Genomic DNA, 26,645 nt, shown 5'->3' with positions numbered 1-26,645 from the left:
CGACATGACCCAGCCTACGTAGCCGCTGGATCTTTATTCGCTGCACTATGTCTATGTCGTCGTAAAGCTCATACAGCTCATCGTTCCATCGTCTGCGATATTCGCCGTTGCCAACGTGCAAAGGTCCAAAAATCTTGCGCAGAATCTTTCTCTCGAACACTCCAAGCGTCGCTTCATCGGATGTTGTCAACGTCAAAGCTTCTGCGCCATACGTTAGGACGGTCATGATGAGAGTCTTGTAGAGTGTTAGATTTGTTCGTCGAGAGAGGACTTTACTGCTCAGTTGCCTACTTAGTCCAAAGTAGCACTTGTTGGAAAGAGAGATTCTACGTTGGATTTCAAGGCTGACATTGTTATCGGTGTTAATGCTGTTTGCTAAACAAACGAAGTCTTTTACAACCTCGAAATTATAACTGTCAACAGTGACATGGGTGCCGATACGCGAGTGCGCCGACTGTTTGTTTGAAGACAGGAGGTACTTCGTTTTGTCCTCGTTCACCGCCAGACCCATTCGCTTTGCCTCCTTATCCAGTTTTAAGAAGGTAGAACTAACAGCGCGGTTGTTAAGGCCGATGATGTCGATATCATCGGCATACGCCAACAATTGGACGCTCTTATAAAATATTGTGCCTGAGCGATTAAGTTCTGCGGCTCGTACGATGCTCTCCAACATCAGGTTAAAGAAGTCACACGACAGCGAGTCAACCTGTCTGAAACCTCGTTTGGTATCAAACGGTTCGGAGAGGTCCTTCCCAATTCTGACGGCGCTGCTGGTGTTATGCAACGTCATCTTGCAAAACCGTATTAGTTTTGTGGGGATACCAAATTCAGACATCGCGGCATACTGATAACTCCTCTTCGTACTGTTGAATGCAGCTTTGAAATCGACGAAAAGATGGTGTATATCGGTTCTCCTTTCGTGGGTCTTTTCCAAGATTTGGCGTATTGTAAATATTTGGTCGATGGTAGACTTTAAAGGTTTAAAGCCACACTGATAAGGTCCAATCAGTTGGTTGACGGTGGACTTCAGTCTTTCACACAATACGCTCGCTAGAACCTTATAGGCGATATTTAGAAGACTAATCTCGCGGTAATTGGCACAGATTGCAGGATCGCCCTTCTTATGGATTGGGCAGAGCACACTCCAATTCCATTCCAATTCGCCATGCATGCTTTCATCCGACCATATTTTGCATAGGAGCTGATGCATGCACCCTTCCAGCTCCTCGCCGCCATGTTTGAATAGCTCAGCCGGCAGTCCGTCGGCGCCCGCGGCTTTGTTGTTCTTTAGCCGCGTTATCGCTATTCTCACCTCGTCATGGTCGGGTAGCAGAACGTCAATTCCGTCGTCGTCGATTGGGGTATCGGGATCTTCACATTCACTGTGACATGCGCAGCTATCACTGTTTAACAGGTTCGAGAAGTGTTCCTTCCATAATTTAAGATTGCTCTGTACGTCAGTCACCAGTTCGCTGTCTTTGTTCTTACAGGAAAACGTCCCGGTCTTAAAACCTTCTGTAAGCCGCCGAACTTTCTGATAGAATTTTCGGGCGTTGTTCCTGTTGGCCAGCAACTCAAGCTTCTCGCACTCACGTATTTTGGCTCTCTTCGTTTTTTAGCTCTCTGTAGCGATCCCACATGGCTCGCGTTGCGCCCGATCACAGCGTGGCTCTATAGGCGGCGCATTGAAAATAACTTAAAACAACTTGGCTATATTCAAAAACTCGTTAGATGGGTTCCTCACGAACTGAAAGAAACGCAACGCACTAACAGCTACGATTTGCTAAATAAACGTAATAAAAATGATCCATTTTTAAAACGACTGATAACTGACGATGAAAAATGGGTTGTTTTCAACAATATCAAGCGGAAAAGATCGGAGAGCAGGCCAGGTGAACCAACTCAAACAACATCAAAAGCTGATATTCAGCAAAAGAAGGTTTTGTTATCAGCTTGGTGGGATTTAAAGATGAATTGTCTACTTTATACTCCTACCAGCTAACCAAACGATTAATTCTGATATCTACATTGACCAACTTACGAAATTAAACAATGCAGTTGAAGAAAAGCGGCCCGAATTGACAAATCGAAAAAGTTTTGTATTCCATCATGATAATGCATGGCCACACACATCTTTGGTCAGTCGGCAAAAACTATTGGAGCTTGGTTGGGATATTTTGCTACATCCACCATATAGTCCTGCCCTTGCACCATCTGATTACTTTTTGTTTCGATCTTTACAAAACTCCTTGAATGGTAAACATTTCAATAATGATGATGATGTCAAATCGTACCTGACTCAGTTTTTTGCTAATAAAAACCAGAAGTTTTATGAACGTGGGCTTATGATGCTGCCTGAATAATGGCAAAAGATCATTGATCAAAATGGGCAATACATTACAGAATAAAATTATTTAGTTCCGTGAAAAAATTGTCTTTGATTTTCTAAACAAAATGCGCAATTATTTAGTTGCCAACCTAATATGTGAATTTGCTACAATAATACTTTACTTACTACTTTCATGCAGCTGGATTTCATGTTTGGGAGATCTTAAAAGTTAAAACCAGTGAAAGGAAATGCTATAACCTAATAACCTTTGATGAAATTGCGCTGAAACTATGCCACAAAAATAGAAAGAAGATCGAAAGATGCTGTAACTTACGGGACAGATTAAGTGTTCTATTTATAACCTATTGTGTGCACATTTTTTTATCGATCGATTAAATAACCTATGCAACCTTTAGCAAATATGAGCAAAGAACACGGCGTATGAGTAATATTTAACCATAGCTTTTTCCTTTCAGAAGTGTATAGAGCAGTGGTCGCCAACCCGTCGATCGCGAGCTACCGGTAGCTCGCAAAGGCAATTCTGGTAGCTCGCGCTGCTCAGGTTGCAAAAAATCCAAAAGTCTGAAAATCATACCAGGATTAGTAAATTTCAGTAATTTTCATAATAAATAGATAAACAGCGGCAACACTGCGGTAAGCGATTTCGCGCCGACAAACACGACGCGAAGTCGCGTCTCCGTTCTAGGATCGGCTGGAACCGATTAGCGTGTTTGAGAATTTTTTGGCTTTAATATACGCAATGCACGTCGACATTGCGCTCAGTTTAATACTGAACGGCATTATCAACGTTCTGCGTGCAGCGGTTGGGTTAGAGTTCGAAACATTATGGCAAGCAGTAGTAAGAAGGCGAAGACATACCATTTCCATTCGGAATGGGAAGAACAATACTTCTTCACAAAAGTTAAAGGCAAAAGTGTTTGTTTGTTATGTAATACATCTGTGTCAGTTCCTAAAAAAGGAAATATTGAGAGGCATCATAAAACTGTACATTCGAGTTTTGAGAAGGTATTCCCGTTAAATTCTGCCACCAGAAAAGAAAAACTGAAACATTTAAAAATCCAGTTAATTGGACAACAGTCAATATTTTTGAAAACAATCGACAAAAATAAGGCTGCAACTGAAGCATCTTATCGTGTTTCCCAGATAATTGTACAAAAGAAAAAACCTTATGAAGACGGGGAAATCATAAAACAAGCATTTTTGGAAGCTGCAGATTCTTTATTCGCCAACTTTAGAAATAAAGACGAAAGAGTGTCTGCTATAAAATCTATGCAACTTTCTGCTAATACAGTGATGAGGCGAGTAGAAGTAATGAGCAATGATATTTTTTTACAGTTAAGAAGTGACTTAGATAACTGTATTTATTTTTCACTGCAACTGGATGAATCAACAGATGTAGTTGACACCTCACAGATGGCCATATTTGTCAGGATGGCTTTTAGTGATTTTACAATTAAAGAAGATCTTTTGAAGTTTATTCCACTCAAAGGACATACTACTGGGCTAGAGCTGTTTTCTCATTTAAAAAATCTCATCTCTTCTGAGAAAATTCCAATATCAAAAATGGTAGGCCTGACAACTGACGGTGCTCCAGCTATGGTGGGTTGTGATAAGGGGCTCGTGGCGCTATGTCATAAGGATGAAAGTTTTCCACAATTTCCTAGTTACCACTGTATTATACATCAGCAAGCATTATGTGGAAATTTTCTAAACTTGAACAACGTTATGAAACTGGTGGTGAAAATTGTGAACAAGATTAGAGCTCAAGCGTTACAAAGACGATTATTTAAAACCTTGGCTGATGAAATTGACTGTCAATACGGAGAGCTATTTCTTCACTCTGAAGTGCGATGGTTAAGCAGAGGACGAGTGCTCAAACGTTTCAATGATGTCCTGTCTGCTACACTCCAATTTTTCAGAGAACGCGATGAACCGATTCCTGAACTGGAAAATTCGACTTGGCTCAGAGATTTTGGTTTTCTTGTGGACATTACAGAGAAATTAAATGAGCTTAACTTGCAGCTTCAAGGCAGGGAACAAAACCTAAAAAACCGCGATACTAGGCATTTTCCTATTCTTTCCGAAAAGATATCCAAAAATCTATTAGAGCCCTATGACAGTAAATATCATATGGAAATAGTTTCTAACTTGAAGGAAAACTTCAAAAATCGTTTCAAGGATTTCAGCAAAATTGCTTTAGCGTTGTTTGTTGTTTCACCCTTCATGGACATTGATATACAACAGTTTGCAACTTGTGTTATGAACAACTTTGGCGAAGACATTGCTGTGACAGAAATGGAGCTGATTGCTTTTCAAAGTGACTTGACTTTAAAATCTTTAGGTTCAAATACAAAATGTATATGGACTTTAGTAAGTAAAGATAAGTATTCAGTTTTATGTCGTGTTGCGTTGAAAGTGAAAGCGTTATTCAGTTCAACTTATTTGTGTGAATCTTCTTTTTCCAATATGAAATTTGTTAAAAATAAATACCGCAATCGGCTTACAGATATACATTTGGATAACTGTATTCGAATGACTGTATCAAATTATACTGCAAGTATGTATTAAAAAAATTATCGATGAGTCAGAATGTCAACCTTCTCATTAAATATGCTCTTTTTATCTGCCCATATTTTATTTATATAATACTGTACTATTACTGTTTTGTTGTTTTTTTAAGTCGCTTGTGATTTGCCATTATGACTGCAAAAAATTTTATTACGATTGATAGGTGTGAACATGGATGTAGTTATGCATAAGTATAAGCACTATAAGTCATAAGTTTATTATATATAGAACGTATATTAGTAAAATAAATACATGTATTGTGTGTCGAATATAACTGTGTATTATTTAATTTATGTTGGCTTGTGCAAGTAGCTCGCTGTTTATTTCAAAATCTTGAAAGTAGCTCAACACATTGGAAAGGTTGGCGACCACTGCTATACAAGATTCAAAAGACGCATGATCTCACACCAAACCAGCAACAAGTCAGACTTTAGAGAGCGAAGAAGTTGCTTCACTTCGCCGAAAGCGGTTAATTTCCAAATTTGTGTTTTCTGACGAGAAAATTTTCGAAATTGAGCAATTCGTAAACTCCCAAAACAATAGGGTTTATTTGACTGACCATTCATACGAGAATTTGAGTCATCGATTGGCCACCAGGAGGTAGCATCCGCCACAGGTAATGGTTTCGATCGCTGTAACCGCAGATGGGCGCTCTCCAATCGTTTTCATCGACCCTGGCGCAAGACAAATGTGATATATTATCGGGAAAGTATTCTGGAGGTTGCTTTCAAGCCGTGGGCAGACAAACGTTTCGGTGGCAAACCATGGACGTTTAAAAAGGACTCGGCACCGTCTCACAAAGCTCGAGTGAGCCAAGAATGGCTAAAAATCAACGATCCAAACTTCATAACGTCAACACATTGGCTCTCAAATTCACCTGACGCGAATCCGAAGGATTGTTTTCTCTGGCCCATTTTGGAGGGCCAGGTCCGAACTAAAAGATTCACCTCTCTCGAAGCGCGGAAAAAATCCATTGTACGCGAGTGGGTCAAAATACCCGCAAATCACATATGGGCAGCTTGCGATTCGTTTGTGGACCGTCTCAAGGGCATAGTCAAGACAAAAGGTGGTCATATCGAGCAAAAGTAGATTGATTTTTAATTTTGTGTTATTTTCACATATGTATTTTTGACTTTGAATTGAATAAAAGTAATTTTCCAAACTAAATTTATGGCCTTTGCCGGACCATGTAGGCGTCAGAAACCTTATCAACCCCAGTGAACCCATAGTGGCGATATAGCAAATGCTGATCGTACTATCTACCCTCTTTCCAAAGCTCTAAGTACAATGGGTTTTTTAGCCTGAGTGTTTTAGGAGCCACCAAATCTCTTGGTGCTCCTTGGCTCGACCAATTCAAATTTCAATTTCAATCGTGCTAGGCGAGAATGTGAAACTAATGTGGTTACCAGGCCATGTCAGCCTAACTGGTAACGAAATTACCCGCGAAATCGCCTTTTTGCAACAGAAAAGTATTAAAAGTTGACTCCTGCCTTGGCTTTACTCCAATCATGCGTACAAAAAGATCAACTTGAATTGCCCGGCCGTAAAATTTCCCCATTCGACCTCTGCTGCAATGAACAAATGCTCTGTTAAATGAGCTTCGAACAATAAGCAACTCGCCGAAACGCAACTATTGAATAATCGCCTCCGCTTCCAGCCGTCTAATAAAAGCAACTTTTCACTATTTGCAACCGCCCCGGGGACAATTTGGTTTGGTCCCATGACAGCCGGTTCTACGTTACCGGAACGATTCGAATTTATATCCGGCCAAAAACTGCCACTCTTTCCGCCCTATCCTCGACAAGGAGCGAGGTTTTGTTTTTATAGTAAAGGGTGATCAAATTGGAGGTAATGTTTCCAATAGGACTTTTTGATAGATCACGCGTGATTAAAATTTAATGAGCTAAATTTTCGAAATCCGAAGGCATTGGGCTGGAGGAGTCAATGGCCCATATTTCTTCAAAGACGAGGCTAGCAACAATGTAACAGTGATGCCAACACCTTCTTGGCCGATTTCTGGACACGAACTCGTTTCGGAGCCGAAGAACCAGGTTCACACCACTCTTTAGCCTCTTCTTTTGATTTAGGATCATTGTGATAGCCCTAAGCCCATTTTATCCTTTCGAAAACGCTGTAAATGTTGTCGAAAAAGTCGCGTCGGTGCCATGACTCCGCCGGACCATAAAACGCACCAAACAGTCACACGTTGAGGATAGAGAGACTTTTCAACAATAACTCTTCGCTTTTCTGAGCCTCACATCCGACAATTTTGCTTGTTGACGAAGCCACCGAGATGGAAATGGGCCTCATCACTCAAGATGATTTTTCGATGTAATTCCGGATCATTTTCATGCATTTCAACGCCCCAATCAGCAAAGATCAGCCCCAATCACCGGCTTGAGTTCTTGTGTTAACTGGATTCATAAGCCTTAAGACCCAAATCTTTTTGGAAAATACGGCGTAATGATGTTTGTGAAATGCATAATTCCAAAGAACGACAAGGAGTGGACAAACCTGTGTTTTCATCAACATTTTCGGCTACAACAGCAATATTTTCGGCTGTTCTTGAGCGACGTGCATGGATTTTATTCTTCACATCAGTAACTTGTCCCAACAGCTCGAATTTTTTCACCAGTTTCTGTATCGAACAAAAATGTTCGAGTTTTACGAACCGTCTCTGCCAAATTTTCACCATTTTCGTGGTGAATTTTTATAATTTCAATGCGTTGTTTAAGCGTGTCTCGTTCCATTTTTATTAATGGCGTAGTTTCTACTTGTTAAATATTAAAAAATGACGGCTTCAAAAGTGACATTTACCGAAAAAGCTGGCTATTCAAAATAACACCTGTTATTGGGAAGCCTTACACTTTCAACAATCGTTCATAAATTTCCTTTGCTTTTAAACCTTCCAAAAATAAAAATTCAATCACTGCACGATACTCAATTGTTTCCATTGTAGAAAATAATGTTACAAGTCGATACTAAATGGCTTGTAACCATGATTCAATTATTAAAGGTTTGCTCATTTATGACATTCGAATTCTGACACTCCCTTACAAAAGGTCGCATTTAAAAAGGATGAAGAAAATGGAAATATTAAATAACTTTTTCCTTAAAATGGTAGCAAAATAGTCCTTTTTTAGTTAAATTATAAAAATATATAGCATAAACGGAAACTGCCAAGTATGATATTAAAAAAAATGGTTTAACTTAATGTCAGAATTATATTTTGTGAACTAATTTTTAAATTCAAAACTGATCACGAAGTATCGCGCTATTATGTTACCTTAGTATTACGACCTTGAATTCTTTAATAGAAGAAGTGAACTCATCATGAATTTGGTTGACTAAAAACAAACTTTGAACATACTCACGGCACTTTACTTAACCATGCCTTGTCCACGTAAGTTAGGAGCTTTCATCACCCAGTCAAGAATATTCTTACATTCATAAATAATTAACAAACTACCTGCACTTATTTAAACTAATTATTATTATATCGACGGCAGCTGCCGTAGCCAAATAGCTTGGTGCGTGACTACCATTTGGAAGTGCAAGCATTCAAAACCCCGGGCCTGAAACACCAAACGATAGGAAATGTTGTTTATAATAGCGGTCGCTCTTCGGCGGGCAATGGTAAACCTCCGAATGTATTTCTGTCATAAAAAAGCTCCTCATAAAAATCATCTGCCATCCGGAATCTGTGATTAATTACATATTGCTAAATGAGCTCTTGTTGGTAATTTATGTATTTTTAAAGTAACCTAGTAAGTACTTTCCCAACCCATATTTGAAAGGCATCGAACTCAAATTGCCAAAACGTCCTTCTATCACGTTCATTGCGACAAAAAGATGCGCTATCATATCCTGATTTAAGCTGTATGTCAGGATGTTTTCCATGTCGTTTTGGTTATGGACATACCGAGCAAGTTCTTGTGCTTAAAAACACTTTTGAAAGCATAATGTTTTTACTACAAATTTTACTTTTCTTCCACTTTTGATACAAATTTCTAGAGTTAGCAACCCAGTGTCTTGCTAAGGGAGCCGATTTGTCAAGAGGAAATGAGAAAGCTGCTTACTGAGCAAACCTTTTAGTATTGAATCATGGCTTATAACCCAGAAATGAAGTGATATGAAGCTTCATATCTTTTCTTATCGAACCGCAAAATTAACTGAGGAGCCTAGTATATCAGGGCAAGAATAGGGGGCTCGTTTGCATATGTCCGTTATGTTTGCACAAATCTATTTAATAACTACATTGAACCATGGAGCCGCATGCCATTTAACTAATTGGTACGAGATCATTAAGAAAAAAAGAACCATACTTATCTTATAAATAACTATCGCATTTCTACTTTATAAGAAAATGCAAATTTTCAAATAATAGGGGCGTTACACGACCAGCGATAAGAAGCAACGCCCTGAATTTATTTTGTAAGTACTTGGACACTTAGGCGGCCAATCTAGCTCCAGCAGTGCGTGCAGAAACAACGAATTTTATAAATTTCGTGACTTGAAAAAAAAAAATGTATCAAAAGTGATTTCATGTAGGATAATCGTGCATGCTAAAATACAATGTCATCTGACAGGATAAAATTATCCTGCCGTGTCTCGCTGCTGCTACAAATAATACTGTTCATAATTTATTTGGAAAATCCGGTGGATGGATTTGTTAATTCGTATGTGAAAATAAAGTGTTATATACTCCCCCTTTAAGTGCATTTTGTGTAAACAAACATCCTTCGCTTTCAGACCCAAAATTATAACGAAAGATGGCAATCTAATAGTGGAGTCTGGCCTGAATCGCAATATCACCTTTCGTCTGGATGGAGCTTCTCGCATAAATATCAACGATGAGTACGATTTGCTGGATCTGTTGTTGGTGAGTGGAAAATACAATCGCTCTTCGCAAATGCATAAGGATATCATCGAGTCGGATAATTTAGTGCAACTCTCCAATGAGTTATCCACATTGCGCACATTTGTGTTCGGTGCCGACGGTTTGGATAGACGTCTGCAAACGATGTTGAATAGGTTCGTTTTCGAATGGAGTTGTTGGGGGCGTTTTTTCTTAGAAATTTAAATCGTCTCGTTTCGTTTTTTGTATTGCAGGACACGCAGGAATAATCAGTCACTGCGACGTGTCCAAACTCGTTTGCAGCGCGTCGAGCGAAAGGTGCAGAGTTTGTGGGATCGGCTCGAATTGGATAGTTGTAAGAGTAATCCGTGCGAGAATGGTGGCACTTGTATAAACATTTTCAGTGGCTTCATTTGTAAATGCACGAAAAATTTCGAGGTAAGTACAGAATGAGGCTAAATCTTCTTAAATGAGCCTAAAAAGCATTTGTTGGTGTGAGCTGTGATTAAAATACTTCGCCCACTGCATCTAGCCCTAACGAAGTTGTTTCGCGCCAGGTGCAGAAAGGTTGTTTCATTGTGCTCGCGAACGTTCTTGCCTACGTTGGCTGTTCGAAGGATGGGTTTTTAAAGTTAATGATGTGAATTTATTGATGCGATTTGAGAGAATAATTCTCAGAAAAATATTCGGACCTACACGATTAGAAGACGGTACATACCGTATACGATATAACCACGAGTGTTTTAATCACGGGACGAAATGTAATGCAGTTTATAACGTCTCAAAGATTAGGGTGGTATGGACACGCCCTAAGAATAAGCAACAAAAGATTGACCAAAAAATGTTTGAAGCAAATCCTGAAGGAGCAAGAAAAAGAGGCCGCCCAAGGCGACGATGGTTGCAAGGTGTAGAAGACGATATACGAAAAATGAGATTCTCACAATATAGAGCGAAAGCGCGCTATCGAGGAGAATGGAGGGGTATTGTAGGGGAGGCCATGGTCCATTCCGGACTGTATGATGATGACTTCTCTCAAATGATCTCAATATTTTCTAATCTTTATGCGACATCGACTCATCTCTGTGATTAGATTAGATTAGATTAGATTAGATCAGATTAGATTAGATTAGATTAGATTAGATTAGATTAGATTAAATCTGTGACACACAAAGCGGTGTTTTCGCTCTTTGAGAGGGGACTTTACTGTTCGCGAGAAGATCTTCAACAGAAGAAGCATTTGCGTAAATTTTATATTACTAGAAATATAACCAAATACAGTTCGTTCAGGTTCTTTGTACAATAGTTTCGACTACAAGCGAAAAGTTTTAAGGCTTTAGTAGTTCCAAGTTTCTTCGTTTATAAAATTCTTACCTAGTCCCAAAAGCCAGACTTTCATTATTCTATTATCAGAATCATCATATCTTCTTCTTCTTGATTGGCGCGATAACTGCTTACGCGAAATTTAGCCGAGTTTTACGAAGCCAGTCGTTTCTTTCTTGTATTCACCGGCGCCGGTTGGAAACACCAAGTCAAACCAAGAAGAGGCCTTCCTCTTCCTTTGCTACCACCAGCTGGTACCGCATCGAATACTTTCAGAGCCGGAGCGTTTGTTTCCATTCGGACGGTATGACCCAGCAAACGTAGCCGTTAGATTCAATTCAAATTGAGATATTAAGCGAATTAGTTGGAAGATCACTCCTTGAGCGTAAAGAAAAACACGTCTTTGTTGAAGAGATTCCGCGAAAGTTAGTAAATGGGAGATCGAGGAGATCAGAACTAAACAAATTTTTTTTTCTATCTGCTTTTGCTACTTCGTCATCTACAGCTATTTATAATATTTTTTTAACTCGTTCTAAAAACGATTGAATCGTCTGTACGAGCAATTGAGACTTCCTTATTTCAATACTGCTATTTTCCATGTAGTGAAACTTCAATTTGAGGGGCGTTTCGAAAGACTCTTTGGTTCGAATAGTCAAGTAAATCTGAGATGGCTTATCAAGCATTCGTTACAACTTTCAAACGCAGAAGGCTCTGTCGGTACTTGGAATGAACAACTGGCATAAACTCGTATATTCGAACTTTCTTTAGCACGTATTTTCTTTGTCTCCACGCAAACGTTTCTAGATGCACGTAAGTCGTAAAAGGAATAGATGCCCGTTAAGTTTAACGGTGATTATGTATCTTCTAACTTCCATAAATCGTCGAAAAACATTGTTATAATTCAATGAGCAGTGCTGATTTGACAGTCTAATAAAATATCTTCAAGTCTTCTTCCCTGTACTTATATATGACCTAATCTTAAGCAAGCTCCTAGAATCTCCAGGGAGTCATATCATATAAGTTCAACGCCCAGCATGGATGATGTACCAGCCATCCACAAACGATTATTCTCACATATAGTACATCGCTCTGCTATTTCATTAGAGACCATCTCTTTTTAGGGTTCCACTTGCCAGAACGACGTCAATGAATGTGCTCTCTATGCCGGCACTGATTTGGGATGCCAGAATGGCGGTCAGTGTGTCAACCAACATGGCGGCTACAATTGTATATGCAGCGCTGGCTGGTACGGCATACATTGTACCGCACGAAAAGGTGATTGCATGCAGTCATCCACCTGGGAGCTTTGTGGCCACGGCACTTGTGTGAGTAGTAATGACGATTTTGGCTACAAGTGTATCTGCGATGCGGGCTGGAAAACAAATGGTCTAACACCATCTTGTACCGTCGATGTGGATGAATGCACTGAATCGCATCCGCCGTGCTCTACGAAATGTATAAATTTGCCAGGATCATTTACATGTGCGCCATGCCCTGCCGGCTTGACAGGGAGTGGTGTTAATTGCCGTGACATTGATGAGTGTGCTTTACAGAATGGTGGATGTAGTTTGAGCCCGCGTGTGGCCTGCCTTAATACTTATGTAAGTACTTACTTGTATAGAAGTAAAGTGAACAAATAAAAATAATTCCATATTCTATGTAGGGCTCCTATCACTGTGGCGACTGTCCACTCGGTTGGATCGGCGATGGACGTACCTGTGAGCGACGTGGCGGCAGCATTGACAGCAATGGTGCCACTGCAACTAGCTGTGCGCTCAATAACTACTGCCATCCATTGGCTAAATGTACCGAAGTCTCAAATACTGTGGTGTGTTCTTGTCCAGCTGGCTTGGTAGGCAGCGGTGTGGGATTAAATGGTTGCGTGCAAGGCACACAACAAAATTGTGCTGCATTGCCATGTCAGGTAGGGGACTCGTGCGCGTGCTGCCTTATATTAAAATGCTTTTATATCACGTTTTACATTTACAGAATGGCGGTACTTGCGTCGATTCAGGCGACACCTTTATGTGCGTCTGCCCAATGGGATATCGCGGTCCAACATGCTCACCCGTCGCCAACCCTTGCACACCGAATCCCTGTCACAACAATGGACGCTGTCGTGCCACAGGTGGCACACAATTCATATGCCAATGCCCACCTGGTTTCAGCGGTCGCCTGTGCGATAATCGGTATAGTCGTTGTGGCGGCATACTCGCAGGTACGACGGGCCATCTTAAGTACCCAGAAGGTTCACTTTATGAGCACATGGCTCAATGCGCTTGGGTTATACGTACGAACGAGTCACTCGTTTTAAATGTTACTTTCAACGCCTTCGAATTGGAAGATGCAACCGAATGTCGCTTCGATTGGTTGCAGATTAATGACGGCCGAAGTGCAGCTTCACAAATCATCGGTCGTTTTTGTGGCGCACACAAACCGAGGGGCGGTAACATTATATCCAGCAGTAGTGATTTGTATTTGTGGTTCAGATCTGATAATTCGACGGCAAAAGCAGGCTTCGAATTGGAATGGAATTCGGTGCCGCCGCAATGTGGCGGTATCGTAGATGTTAAATCGCATGGCACACTCATATCGCCCGGTTCGCCTGGCAACTATCCGAAGAATCGCGATTGTCGCTGGCAGTTGAGGGCACCAAATAATAAGCGCATTAAGTTAACTTTCTTCAATTTACAAATTGAGAAACACGACAGCTGTAATTTTGATTACTTAGAGGTGAGTGAGAAGGGTGATGGTGGAGAGTGAGTTTTTAAGTGAATTTTCGGATCGGAGTGGCATCGCTCCAATACTGAGAAGCGCAATTACTTAGTAGGCTTTAAAAAGCAGTACATTTGGAGGAACATTGTCAGTCGCCGTAGCCGGGCGGGCTCTTACTATTCGGTTACTCTGAGTTCAAAACTTACTGTGGATATAAAATATGCAATGATAGAAAACGTTTCTTCCAATAGTGGTCAGCTCTTGGAAGAAAGGAAGGAAGTGGCAAATTTCTGGTCACATTTCTGTGCAGAAAAAGTTGCTCACAAAAATAGCCTTCGGCATGAAACTCTTGGTTCCTCCATTTGTATAGGTATATACTTATACATACATATATTTTTTTCCTTTTTTCTCATAGTTCCTAGGTGGAACATAGGGCGTCAATAAACAAATTATAATTTGGTTTATTCAACGCTAAGTTTGGTTTTTCTAATCTGTTCATTGTTAATTTAAGATGAGTAGAGGATTGACATTCTGCATCCAAGCCTGGATCTGGGGTTGCCGGTTTGTCTCGAGGCTGGTAAGACGTAGACATTTCCTTCTCGCTTATGGAAAGTTTATCCCACTTTTACTTGGTCTTCAGAGTGCCGTTTTTCTTAAAAAGGGGGTAATACGTGAAGGTGAGGCTGATATTCGGGAGGAACAGGCTATATATTCGCGGCAACAATCTCATTTGCCCATGTTGTTGTTGTTTTTGTAGCAGTAACTTTGCCCTGTCAGTGTAGTGTAATCACCGGTCGTCTTTTTCTAGCTCATCTAATGGTAGGCCCAGGAAACTTGCTATTTCGCCAGGCTGGGTTCAGAGGGAGAAGGGTGTTAGGTGAGTGTGTTTGATGGGGCATGTGAAAAGATAGTTAGTGTCGTGCGGGGTGCCTTCACATGCGGGACATATGTTTAGTATGTCGGGGTTAATTCTGGATAGGTGGGAGTTTAAACTGCTACAGTGTCCAGAACATAATTTTGCCAAGGTTACGTGGGACTCTCGGGGAAGTTCGATATCTTTGTCTGCAATGGGTGGAGGTTGGACTCTGATGACGGCATTCGACAGAGTCTCTCGATGAATATCGTTAATTGTCTGTCTATACACTGATCGATTCAGTAATTGTCGGTCTGTTTTGTCCTGAATCTCGTCCGCGTAATTGAGGAAGGGCCTCCTGACATGCCTGGGAGGAGGCTCAGGCTCAAGCAGGCGTTAGGTTACCGCAGGTCTCTCCCTAGCAGGAACTGCTTGCTGAGCAGTTTATTATGCTCCTTTACAGGGCGCATATGGGACTCGTCATGTAGATGCCCATCTTATATGTTAGTTAATGGGACCCCCTGACTGGTTGGTTTAGTTACGAAAACTCAGCTTGGATATTAACCCCTTGGGTACATTTGTTTGTCCAAGAAGCGGATGACGTGTTTTGTTTTTACAAATTTATTTTGTTTTCGAATTCTAATTACCTGAAGTCATCTTAATATCTCTCAATATACAAAAATTTGTTTGTTTTAATGGCCAATATTTGCAGCTCTTGCTTTGGTGATGCCGAGCGCACAAATACCAAATTATTTTAAAATCTTCTATAGCTTATGCGTAAAGGTATATCGAGTCTTTGTACGAGTATTCCACCATCCATCGGTTTGTTGGAGTTCCTTCTTTGCTGAATATACAATAACTCAAAGCCTTATTTATCCAGTCATTGCTTTTCTTACAAAACTGTCTGCTATGGAGTTTTCCTCTGTCATATCTGAGCATTCAAAATAATTATTCTTCGCATGAGCTGCTTGAGCGATAAGAACTGAGGGCAATCCTTTATTCAAAAGAAAGCAAAGCAAATCGAATGTTTCAGATATATTACATATAGCAAAAAGCTGTGAACATTTTTTTATTTATCAGCCGTCAGCTCTGATATTTAATTTCGTACTCCTTTCAGAAATGTTCTTTAGAATGGTGGGCACAAAAGCTTGAATGGCTTCAATCGATTCATGATACTTTTCTTCATCTGTAAATGCAGTTCTGGGAAGAGACAATAGTCGCAGGGGACGGTTCATTGTGGAGCGAAATGTTTTTGCCCTTTTGTCAGAAGTTCACCCACAACTCCAAACCGATCCAACGATCGATTTTTCGCTTGACTGTCAGCGTGGGCTAATAAAAACTTGGTGGAAATGTGATATACAGCTGTATGACACATCCTCAATTTCATTTCAATATTTTCTATTATTCTTAATGAAGTTATGCACTTTTTTTTTGTTTTCTGGAGTTAATTTATTTTATGAATGACCTGCTCACTAAGCGTTTTTCTACACTCACTTACTACAGACACTCAAACTATGGGCACCACCATAATTATTATTTAAATAAAATTCTTGTTTGGGTCCAGTGGTTTGGATTGTATATGGTTTTCGAGCATTCCGGCCTTCCGAGGTCCTATAATCCACTGGGAGAAACAGGAACTGATGATGATGCTGAGCAGAGTGTCCTGTCCTGCCCTAAGCAGTGTTGAATGGCATATGTTTTCTATAGCCCAGCAGCTTCCAAGCGGAAGTGTATGCCAACTGTCTATGTGCAGAGATCAACTTAGACAGAAACTTCCAGAATGAGCGAATTGACATACTGAAGGACAGTCAGGCCGCACTCATCTTCTGAGGTTAAGTCCTCACTGTCCCTTGAGTGCATCGAGAAATTGAACTTGTTAGGAACGCACAAACGTATACGGCTCATGGGGTACCCAAGCCATAGGTGTATTATAACTGGAAATAAAGTAGCTGATGCATTGTCTAGAGGGGCTGCGGTTTCGTTATTAATAGGGCTCGAGCTCTTCCTGGATATGGGATAAACTTCCCATCAACGAGAAACTTAGAAGTGAACAGCTAAATATAAGAGACGTAAGCTGGCAACACGTAGTCGAATGGGTTGGTGCGTGACTACCATTCGGAGTTCAGAGAGATTGTAGATTCGACTCTCGGTGAAAGACCTGAACGAAGAAAAAGTTTTTTCTAATAGCGGTCACCCCTCGGCAGGCAATGGCAAACCTCCGAGTGTATTTCTGCCATGAAAGAAAGGCTATACGAAGGGAAGTCATTATTGGTGTTCAAAAGAAGTTCACTCAACTCAAAACCCTTCTAAGAGTAAACTGAGAATGCGCATGGGTTCTCTCACAGGTCATTGCCGATTGCGCAGTCATCTGCACAGGATTGGTATATTAACGCTGACTCTTGTTGTTTCTCCGGCCAGTCCCCGTAGACTCGACTCCGATATACCTTCTTCTGGAATGTGGTGCTATGGCGCGGAGAAGGTTCGGACATCTCGACCCAGATGCATCCAGAAAAAAGTCATATAAACTCAGCCCAACTCAGCTTTATTTTTAGTTTAATAAGTTAACTGGTTTTGGGTGAGGTAATGTGGTGAGTAGAGTGCACAAAACACTAGGAGTCGAAGTGGAAACCTCAAATTTTATTCATTCATTCATAACCCATTTTAGGTTCCAGTTATACCAACTATATTTTCTTCTCCTTCTATATGATGACTACATACCTGTTCTTTGCAGATCACTGATGCAATTTCTAGCTCGTTAATAGTGAAATATTGCAACTCGACCTCACCGCCGCCGCTGATGCTACCCACTAACGAAGCCATCATACACTTCCACTCGGACAATGTGGAAACTGATGCAGGCTTTCAAATATACTATTCAACAGAAGAACGCGTGCCGGGTTGTGGGGGTACTTACACTACCAAAGAGGACGTCATTGTATCGCCGAATTTACAAGATGATTCCATATCTTGCGAATATGATATAAAAGTGCCAATGGGTGAATCCATTAAAATTGTATTTACTAAATTCGAAATGGGTCAGGACGATTGTCTGGAGGTTAGAATTTAAACATGGCGCTGAAAACCGCCAAATAAGCCATACCAATTTTAGCTTTTTAATAATTACTTACTCTTATTATCCAGTTCTTCGACATACATCCCAGCACGCACGAGCTAATACTGCAGGGCAAATACTGTGGCGGCTATGGTGGTGTACCGCCAGCAATCTTGCATTCTTTGTACAATGCAGTACGCATGAAATACTTCGCAAAGGGTGGCAAATTCGAGTTGAAATATTCAGCTGGTAAGTATTTGTAGTTTCGGCGAACTGCTGCGAAAGTAGGTTAGTAACTAATTTACTTTCATTTCAGATTGCTCTTACAATTTTGATAGCGAAAGTGATGCAGTACTTTCACCAGCCTATCCGGCGTTGGATAACATTGACCGTTTTTGCAATTATAAAATTACAACTGAACCAAACACCGTTATTTCGGTTAAATTTATTGATTTCGATCTTGACGATAGTAGTGTGGAGGCAGACGATTGCACTTTTAGTTCACTTCGGGTAAGTAAATGCTATGTTCTATGTGGGGTCTGATAGTCTAATTCCATAAAAACTCAACCTGCTAAACGTACTCGCCGATGCGCCAAGGGATAATCTAGATCTCTTGGAGGTAGCGATCGCCGAGCTGGTGGAGTGTTTCCTTTTTCGCTTGTAGTAGAGCTCTTGAAAGCTCCTGTCCACTTAGAACGCTCTCTAAGAAGGAAAAACCGCCTTAGTGGGCAACTGAGCTCTCTGAGATTAGAGTCTCGTGACGATGCCTATTTCTAGGGCTAAAAGATGCACCGAGGGAAAATCTAGATCTCTCGGAGATAGCGATTGACGAGCTGGTAGAGTTTTCTTCTTTTTCGCTTGTAATATAGTAGAGCTTTTGAAAGCTCCTGCCCACTTAAAACGCTTCCTAAGAAGTAAAAACCACTTTAATGGGTAACTGAGCTCTCTAAGCTTCGAGTCTCGTGCCAATGCCTATTTAATAGAACTAAAAGAGTTAAGTCTCCCTCAGAATGGGCCGAGGCTAGGAATCTATAACTGCGAAAATAGGAAAATTAAGAAGGGACTTCTCGAGAAGCTCCTGTGATAGCGTGGAAAGCTGAATGCCATGAGCCCTCGAGGTTTAGACGAGTTCTGCCAAGGATAAATGGAATGTTGGGCGATGCTCGGCGAGGAGTCACTAAAGTTACTTCTCATTTTCCGATGAATCCAACGTCTTATAACACCAGTCTGGGAAGTGTTTCAATCGCGACTCCTAATCATGGCTGGTTTACCAATGAATTGGCCAACCGTGGATCAGCGGTTTCCCCACAAGGTCCAGAACCAATAATCGGAATCAGTTCCGCAGGAATCATAAATTGTATCAGCGATTATGTATGCAATTTACGTAAAGAGCGATGGTCCGGTCTAGAACGCTGCAGAAATGCTAAGTGTTTTGTGACATGTCGGAATAGAAAACTGTCAAACTTTCTACCAAAACTTGGAAGGAAGACGTTCGTTTGATAGTCGGTATCATTACAGGACACAACCCGTGGGGTCAGCATATGACCACCATTGGAAGCATTGAGGACCCAATGTGCCTGTCTTGCTTGGAAGAGGCGGATAGCACTGAGCTCTTTCATTGTGAGTGTCCTGCCTTTGCTAGAGCACGGCTACGAGTTTTGGGTTCCGATGTCATGAGAATGAGTCAAGTTCGTTCTCTAAAACTGGAGGAGGAAGAATCTGGAATATTCTCACAGGACTAACGACCTCTATCTCTGTCTCTATTCTTTCCTATCTCTTTCTCTGATAGTTTTATCCTTCCCTCCTTGACTATCTATGCCCTTTTCAGAGCTCTAAGTACAATGAGCTTTTTAGCCTTAATGTTTTAGGCGCCACCAAATCTCTTGATGCTCGATCTATTCCAATTTAAGGCTCGATCTATTCCAATTTAAATTTTAGCCATGGCTGGTTATTAGATAAGCGTCGCCTAGCTTGGGCCATTGACACCTTCAAGCCCTTCAAATCGCCTGCTCCCGATGACATCATGCTTGCCCAACTGCAGAAATCTGCTGAGGTATCCAAAATCCCAAACCACAACCTGCGGAGGTGTCATGCTTTTGGTTAACACCTATCTATATACCAAGTTTGAGGAGGACCATGAGGGTTGTCTTTATACCCAAGGCAGACAGGAGCTCACATTTCCCCTCTAACGATTTCAGGTCAGGTGCGATGATATGTAAGACTTTTGCTATTTGAAAATATACCTATACCATTTTTGTTTTTAATTATAAAAGTAGATTTCATAGCTTTTAACTATTTTTCACCTGCCAGATCAATGACGGTCTCAATCAGAAGATCATGGGGCCTTACTGCGGCAATAACACACCACCTGTGGAGTTTGTCTCCGAAACGAATATGTTGGTTTTGACTTTCCGTACTGCCGTTACTACCTCTGGTAGAGGATTTAAATTGGAATATCGTTCCATACCGATAGGTAAAACCGATTGTGGTGGCGTCTTCACCAAACCGGGCTATAAAATACGTTTGCCGACTGGTGAAGATGATACGTATCTAAACAATCAGGAATGTTACTGGGTTATAATGGCGCCGGAAGGTAAAGGAATTATGATCAATTGGCAGTCGTTTAGCATGGAACAGACAATGGATTGCATGTACGATTATGTGGAGATCTATGACAATTTGGGGCGTGAGGAGAGTGATCGACCATTGGGCAGGTAAGTGTTTGTTGTTAAGGGGAAAGAGGCGCTAACCTGTTGAGTTGAAAAAATTTAAGCGAATTATTATAAAATTTACTACCATGCCAAAGTGGAACATTTTTTTTTAAATAAAATTGTAGCACATTTCACGATGGAACAGTGCTCAAAGGCGGCACCTAAAAGGTTGATATAGGTACCAGGTCATAGTGCAACTGGGAAGGCGGCTGATTCGCTGGCAAGGTAGAGCGCTGTATTAGGTTAGGTTATAATGGTTGCCCAGAGAGTGGGCTCATTTGGTCGAAGAAATCAAGTTCATCCTTTGTATTACGCCTGCAAAGGAAATAAGCTGAAGGAAACAGATAGGACGAAAGGGAGAGAGAAGAAGGTGGAAGGAAATAAGGGCATTGAGTTGAATTGAGTGTATTACGAACGATGACTGATTTGCGGTTGTGTTAACCGCTTCATGCTGCTGCTGAAGCTCATCAAATTTTTGATATCAGCAGGCGTAGGAAAGAAGTGAGAACCTAAATCTTAGTCCCGCGAGAGCAGGGTAGTTAAGAAGAAGATGATGAGATCATTCCACCTTATCGACCGTACAGAGGACTCAAAGTAATTCCCAGTCTCACGGCTTGTATACCTCGCGGATAGTGACCTCCGAGGGCACCAACGACCTGAGGTCTTAAGTCTTAGTTGCAGTTGTCACCACTGCAGGGTACTAGAAGTTTATGTAAGACTTAAATTAAATTTGTATCTAGCCTTAAAGAAAATCTCTGCTGCAGCAAAGCTACTTAGCACCTGGCGCTATTATTATCGCTGTAAATGCATTTTGGGGACGTGTTGCTGGCAGTTCTTTAATTCTCCGATTAAAATTGCGGTCCATTTAACTAGCATAGACCCGAGTATCTTCTCACAAGCTCTGGTTTCACGATGCTAGCATTGGGACATCTCAGTTGCTTAATGTTGAATGTAGCAGCGTAAATGGGGAAGTATACACCGATACCCGAGTCGCTGACGACTGAATCGTTGTAACACCACCGAACCTAGATGTTTGCACTTCACATCCATTAGGCGACACACACAAGCAACAAAGCCACTGGAGCAGACGTACTTTCGGCCAAGCTATTCGTAGCTTGAGGCGAAGAGCTGACAAATCGCATACATCAGCTCCTTTGCAAGATATGGTCGGAAGAGAGCATGCAAAGAGACTGGAATCTCAGTGTGCTTTGCCCCATACATAAAAAGGATGAGCCTGCCATCTGCGAAAGCTACCGCGAGATAAGCCTGCTTAATATCGCAAGCAAGGTCCTGTCGAGGACATTGTGTGAGAGAATGAATCCCATTGTCAACAAACTGGTTGGGCCTTATCAGTGCGGCTTCAGACCTGGTAAGTACATCATAGGTCAGAGCTTCATAATACTTCAAATCCTGGAAAAAACGCACGAAAAACAACTCGACACACACCATCTCTTCTTCAATTTCAAACGCACCTTTGATAGCATGGATAGAAATCATATGTTTGCCGCTATGTCTGAGTTTGTACCCTCGCAAAACTAATACGGCTGTGTAGAATGACGTTGCGTCTTACCACAAGCGCCATCGGAATTGGAAGTAACCTCTCGTACCCGTTCGATACCAAGCGAGGTTTCAGACAAGTTGGAAATTGCTGGAAAAAATCTTTCGCGCTGCCGAGCTGAACCGCATTGGTACTATCTTATACCAGTAACAGCGCAGTGTGCTCGGCATACTGTAGTTTTAAGCGAGAGGCGAGCAATTTGGTTCTTACTGCGAATGCGGGTAAAATAAAGTAGCTGTTGCCAACGTACAGGAGCCTTCGCATTTGGGACAATATATCAGTGTTGATAACCATCTAATCGCAGTTGTGACGAACTTTGATCACCTTGGCACCAGCATTAACAGCATAAATGACGTCAGTCTGGAGATCAAATGGAAAATAACTCTTGCCAACAGGTGCTACTATGGGCTCAATAGGTAATTGTAAAGTAGAGCCCCGCCTCTTGAACGACCTAATTGACACTCTACAAAACGCTTATCATTCTCGTCCTGCTATATGGCGCAAAAATATGGACGATGTCAACATGATTAAGTTTTGGGAGCTTTCGAGAGAAAAATTCTACGTCAGATCTTTGGCCCCCTCCACGTTAGTGAGGAGTACTCGCGTGGAACAGCACGTTGTAAGAGCTTTTTTAGGCACATGAACTTAGTTAAGCCTATAAAAGTACAGCGGCTACTCTGGCTTGGCCATGCCACCCGTATAAAAAAAGACGCTCCAGCTAGGCGAACTTACGACACGGTACCCCAAAAACGAAGACGTGGAAGAAGAAGACCACATCTTCGTGGGAAGGACCAAATGCTGCAGGACCTGTCAGCAATCGAGATTTCCAACTGGCCCCAACGAGCGCAGGACAGAAAAAGCTGGCGCGCTATTTTGGATTCGGCCAAAACCGACACTCGGTTGTAGCGCCACATACGAAGTTTTTTACAAGTTCACCTGTTCAGCTGACGTATTTTCCCCCCTCTGCGGCGCAGCTGACTACTTTTTTTTATTCTACTAAATGTCAACAATACACAAAAAAAATTTCAGCCGGTATTAAATGAGTTATTAAAAATTTTTTTTCGACACGTTTCGCAGCATTCCACGCACGTATCCACCGCTACTGGATCAGGTGACGATTGGTTTCGTCATCCATTGGATGGCGTCTGCCTTTAGTATTAAAATCAGTTGGCATGAAATGATTAGGTCAAAATGACCCCTGGCTCCCGGACTACATATTAAGTGTCTTTCCTTTTTTTTTTTTTTTCTTGCTTCCTTCTCTCTAGTTTTATCTGTCTTGTTTTATTTGCTGATTGTCGAATAAGCAGACATATTCTACTTGCTGAACTGCGCCACCCTGTCAACTCAAAAACTTAGCATTAATAAATTGAACCAATTTCTTTAGACTTTAATCAACAATAAATGAGTTATTTACATCCATTTTAGGTACTGCGACACACCTCCTTCTTTCTCAAGTCACTCACGCCTCTTAACACTCAAATTCGTATCAGATAGCTCTGATTCGGCTGGCGGTTTCGAGGCCACTTACGAATTCATAGATCTTACCAAGCAATGTGGTGGCGAAATATTCTCCTCCACAGGAAGAATTTTTTCTCCCGCCTATCCAGCCAATTACACAGATATCATTGACTGTATTTGGGTAATCAATACTCCTGAGAATACACAAATCAAACTGGATATTCTCATGTTTGAGCTGCAATCGAGCGAACACTGTGACAAAGACTGGTTGGAGATCCGGTAGGTGTAGCCTTATGAATAGCTTAGTAGAAATGTTTGTTGGCACTAACGTGCGTATTTATCTTCTAGTAATGGCGGTTCGGCACAATCTCCATTGATCGGCAAATATTGTGGATCTTTAATACCACGTCAAATACCATCGTTCACTCATCAGTTGCGGTTGCACTTCCATAGTGATAGTTTTCGCAGCGCGCGTGGATTTCAAATACACTGGTATGTCATGGCTGCGGTGGTAATTTGATATCGGATGCTGGTGTAATCTCGTCACCGCGCTACCCAAGTGCTTATCCACACAATAGTGTTTGCGAGTGGCATATCCAGGTGGCAAAAGGCTCATCCATACATTTTACCATTGAAGATCTAGAGATTGAAGAATTGTTCGAATGTCATTATGATTATTTGGAAATCTATAATGGACGTAGCGCCTCTCATCCGCTATTGGCGAAATTGTGTCATCTGGAGAGCCAAGAATCCAAACAGCTTTTCACCACGAGCAATGAGGCAATGCTACGTTTCCATAGTGATGGTAGTCAGCGCGAACGTGGCTTTCTATTATCCTACTATTCGAATTGCTCACGAACTATTAACGATATTAGTGGTGTAATCGAAAGTCCCAACTATGGTAATCCCTACTTCAATGATCCCATCAACTGTTCGTGGACTATTCAAGCGCCAAAGGGTAATCGCATCGTACTACAGTTCTCACATTATGAGAAACTTGGCGGCGGTCGGGATGTAGTCTTCAAAGAGCCCGGCAAGAACGAAACTATAATGCATCTACTATCGCCAAATGATAACTTTACTACAACTGGAAACATACTAACTATTATACAGAATAGCAGTCGGGTGAATTTTCGCTTGGAATATGTTATGTTCGGCTGTGTTCAGATATTCCACCGCGAAACGGGTGAATTCCAATCGCCAAATGCTCCCCTACCCTATCCCAACGACGTGGAATGTATGTGGGAAATAAGAACAACGCCGGGGCATGGCGTTGAGTTGACGATATCGGATATGGACATTGAAGAAACAGTTAATTGCACCAATGATGCGCTAGTGGTAATGTATAGTAAAATATTCCAGCTAATATAGAGTTGTGCTACCTCGATATTTATTGTCTTTAGATATCCAGCCATTCTCACAGCAACAATTATAAGGAGCGTCATTGTGGGAGTCAGACCAATTTGGTTATCACCAGTTCGAGTCATATCCTGTTCGTGCGGTTCTTCAGCAATAAGGAACATAATGGAAAAGGTTTCAAAGCGACCTACAAAATATTGAAGTCACGTAAGTTTTTTATCACGTAACCAAGGCGCATCCATTAAAGGTGGTGGCACTAGACCAACAACAATATTTTCTACGTTTGATTGTCAAAGAAAAGTATTGGCAATGTAGAAAACAAAGAATGAATTCGCCTTGCTTCATTCAAATCAGCTGATTTACCGATACTACCTGTAATAGATTCGCCTTGTCACCTAACGAATTAAGTTTGTTAAACTCTTTTCAAGGCTGGCTATGCCGGTGAGCAAAACCGGTTTTTTTTATTCAGGCAGTCTTACCCAGAAATTAATTTTACACAACTTTACTTCATTTAAATCTATAGCAAGTTCACATTTTAAAGAGCACGTGAACCAGCTTTTTGAATATATCAGCCCGAGACTTTAACCCTTCAATGACTACTGGTCACACATAATAAAAAAATAAAATAAATAATTGGCGCGTACACTTCTGTTAGGTGTTTGGCCGAGCTCCTCCTCCTATTTGTGGTGTGCGTCTTGATGTTGTTCCACAAATGGAGGGACCTACAGTTTCAAGCCGACTCCGAACGGCAGATATTTTTATGAGGAGCTTTTTCATGGCAGAAATATACTCGGAGGTTTGCCATTGCCTGCCGAGGGGCAACCGCTATTAGAAAAATGTTTTTATTAATTTTGCTTTCACCGAGATTCGAGTCAACGACCTCTCTGTGAATTCCGAATGGTAATCACGCACTTACTTATACACGTAATACTCATAAAAATAATTGCAAAGTGCTTTACTTCCCACCTTATTTTTGTAGAAGGCTGTAGAAAATTATATCAACCTCATAATTTCCTAGAGTTCTAGTGTGAAACATAGGGCCACAACGATTTTTTTCCATTCGGGTCTGTTTTGCGCCAAGCGTTTAACTTCCTTCCAGCAGTCGTCTCCAGGTATTCGCAGGTCTTCCACGTCTGTGGCTTCCTTGGGGGTTCCAGTCAATGGCGGCCTTTGTTAAGTCATCGTTCCCTTTGCGAAGAACATGGCCAATCCAGTCCCATAATCCATTTCGGGAACTTCTAAGGCCAACAAAGCCACAGCTATCGAATTTGGTAGGTATCCTCACCGGACACTGTCCGCTAGGTGAGGCTTGGCATTTCGTCAAGCCCTTTCTGCAGAAGCTGTCTGGGGGATGAAGTGGAATCATCTCAGTACTTTCTTCTCAGCTGCCTGCTCTCGTCGGGCCAAGGTTTAAACATCTGGCTCACACTTTTTCGCTACACCCGCAGATATTGCGGACTTAAGGGGGTATTCTAGTCTAGAGGCCCGAATTTCGAGCATTTTTTGACGATGAATAAAAAAAAGCTATTGATATTTTTACGATACATTTTTTTATCATTTATTTATTCATATATTAGCACACAAAATAAATTTGAACAAAAAAAAATGAATTTTCATGGAGTTATGTGTCCTTGAAGTGGATGGGGGGGGAAAAAAGGCAGTGTCCCCGTCGTCACGATTTCTACCCTTGTGGTCATCTGAAAAAAAAAAAAAATACAAATTCTTAATTAATATGAATGTCATTATCGTATGAACCAGAAAAAACGGAAAAAAAATTTTTTTCCATAAAATGGCGAGAAAAACACTTTTGAAGTTCTGCGTCCGCTCAAACCAGTCAAGCTGT

General features: G+C 41.3%; 1 protein-coding gene across 1 annotated transcript in view; it reads left to right on the top strand.

The window, feature by feature from the left end:
• Positions 1 to 9,493: 9,493 nt before the first annotated feature.
• LOC129239105 (cubilin homolog) overlaps positions 9,494 to 26,645 on the top strand; it is a 34,144-nt gene continuing 16,992 nt past the window's right edge. The window contains 14 exon segments of the mRNA XM_054874407.1: positions 9,494 to 9,597; positions 9,671 to 9,952; positions 10,031 to 10,214; positions 12,218 to 12,697; positions 12,760 to 13,020; positions 13,086 to 13,829; positions 17,396 to 17,719; positions 17,806 to 17,965; positions 18,033 to 18,226; positions 20,027 to 20,430; positions 23,411 to 23,722; positions 23,792 to 23,940; positions 23,943 to 24,781; positions 24,847 to 25,009. Of these exon segments, the coding sequence (XP_054730382.1) occupies positions 9,494 to 9,597; positions 9,671 to 9,952; positions 10,031 to 10,214; positions 12,218 to 12,697; positions 12,760 to 13,020; positions 13,086 to 13,829; positions 17,396 to 17,719; positions 17,806 to 17,965; positions 18,033 to 18,226; positions 20,027 to 20,430; positions 23,411 to 23,722; positions 23,792 to 23,940; positions 23,943 to 24,781; positions 24,847 to 25,009 (4,600 nt within the window).

This window comes from Anastrepha obliqua, chromosome 2 (genome assembly GCF_027943255.1).
Source record: "Anastrepha obliqua isolate idAnaObli1 chromosome 2, idAnaObli1_1.0, whole genome shotgun sequence".
NCBI lineage: Eukaryota > Metazoa > Arthropoda > Insecta > Diptera > Tephritidae > Anastrepha > Anastrepha obliqua.
Note: the sequence above shows the minus strand (reverse complement) of the source record. Positions and strands in the feature narration are given on the sequence as shown.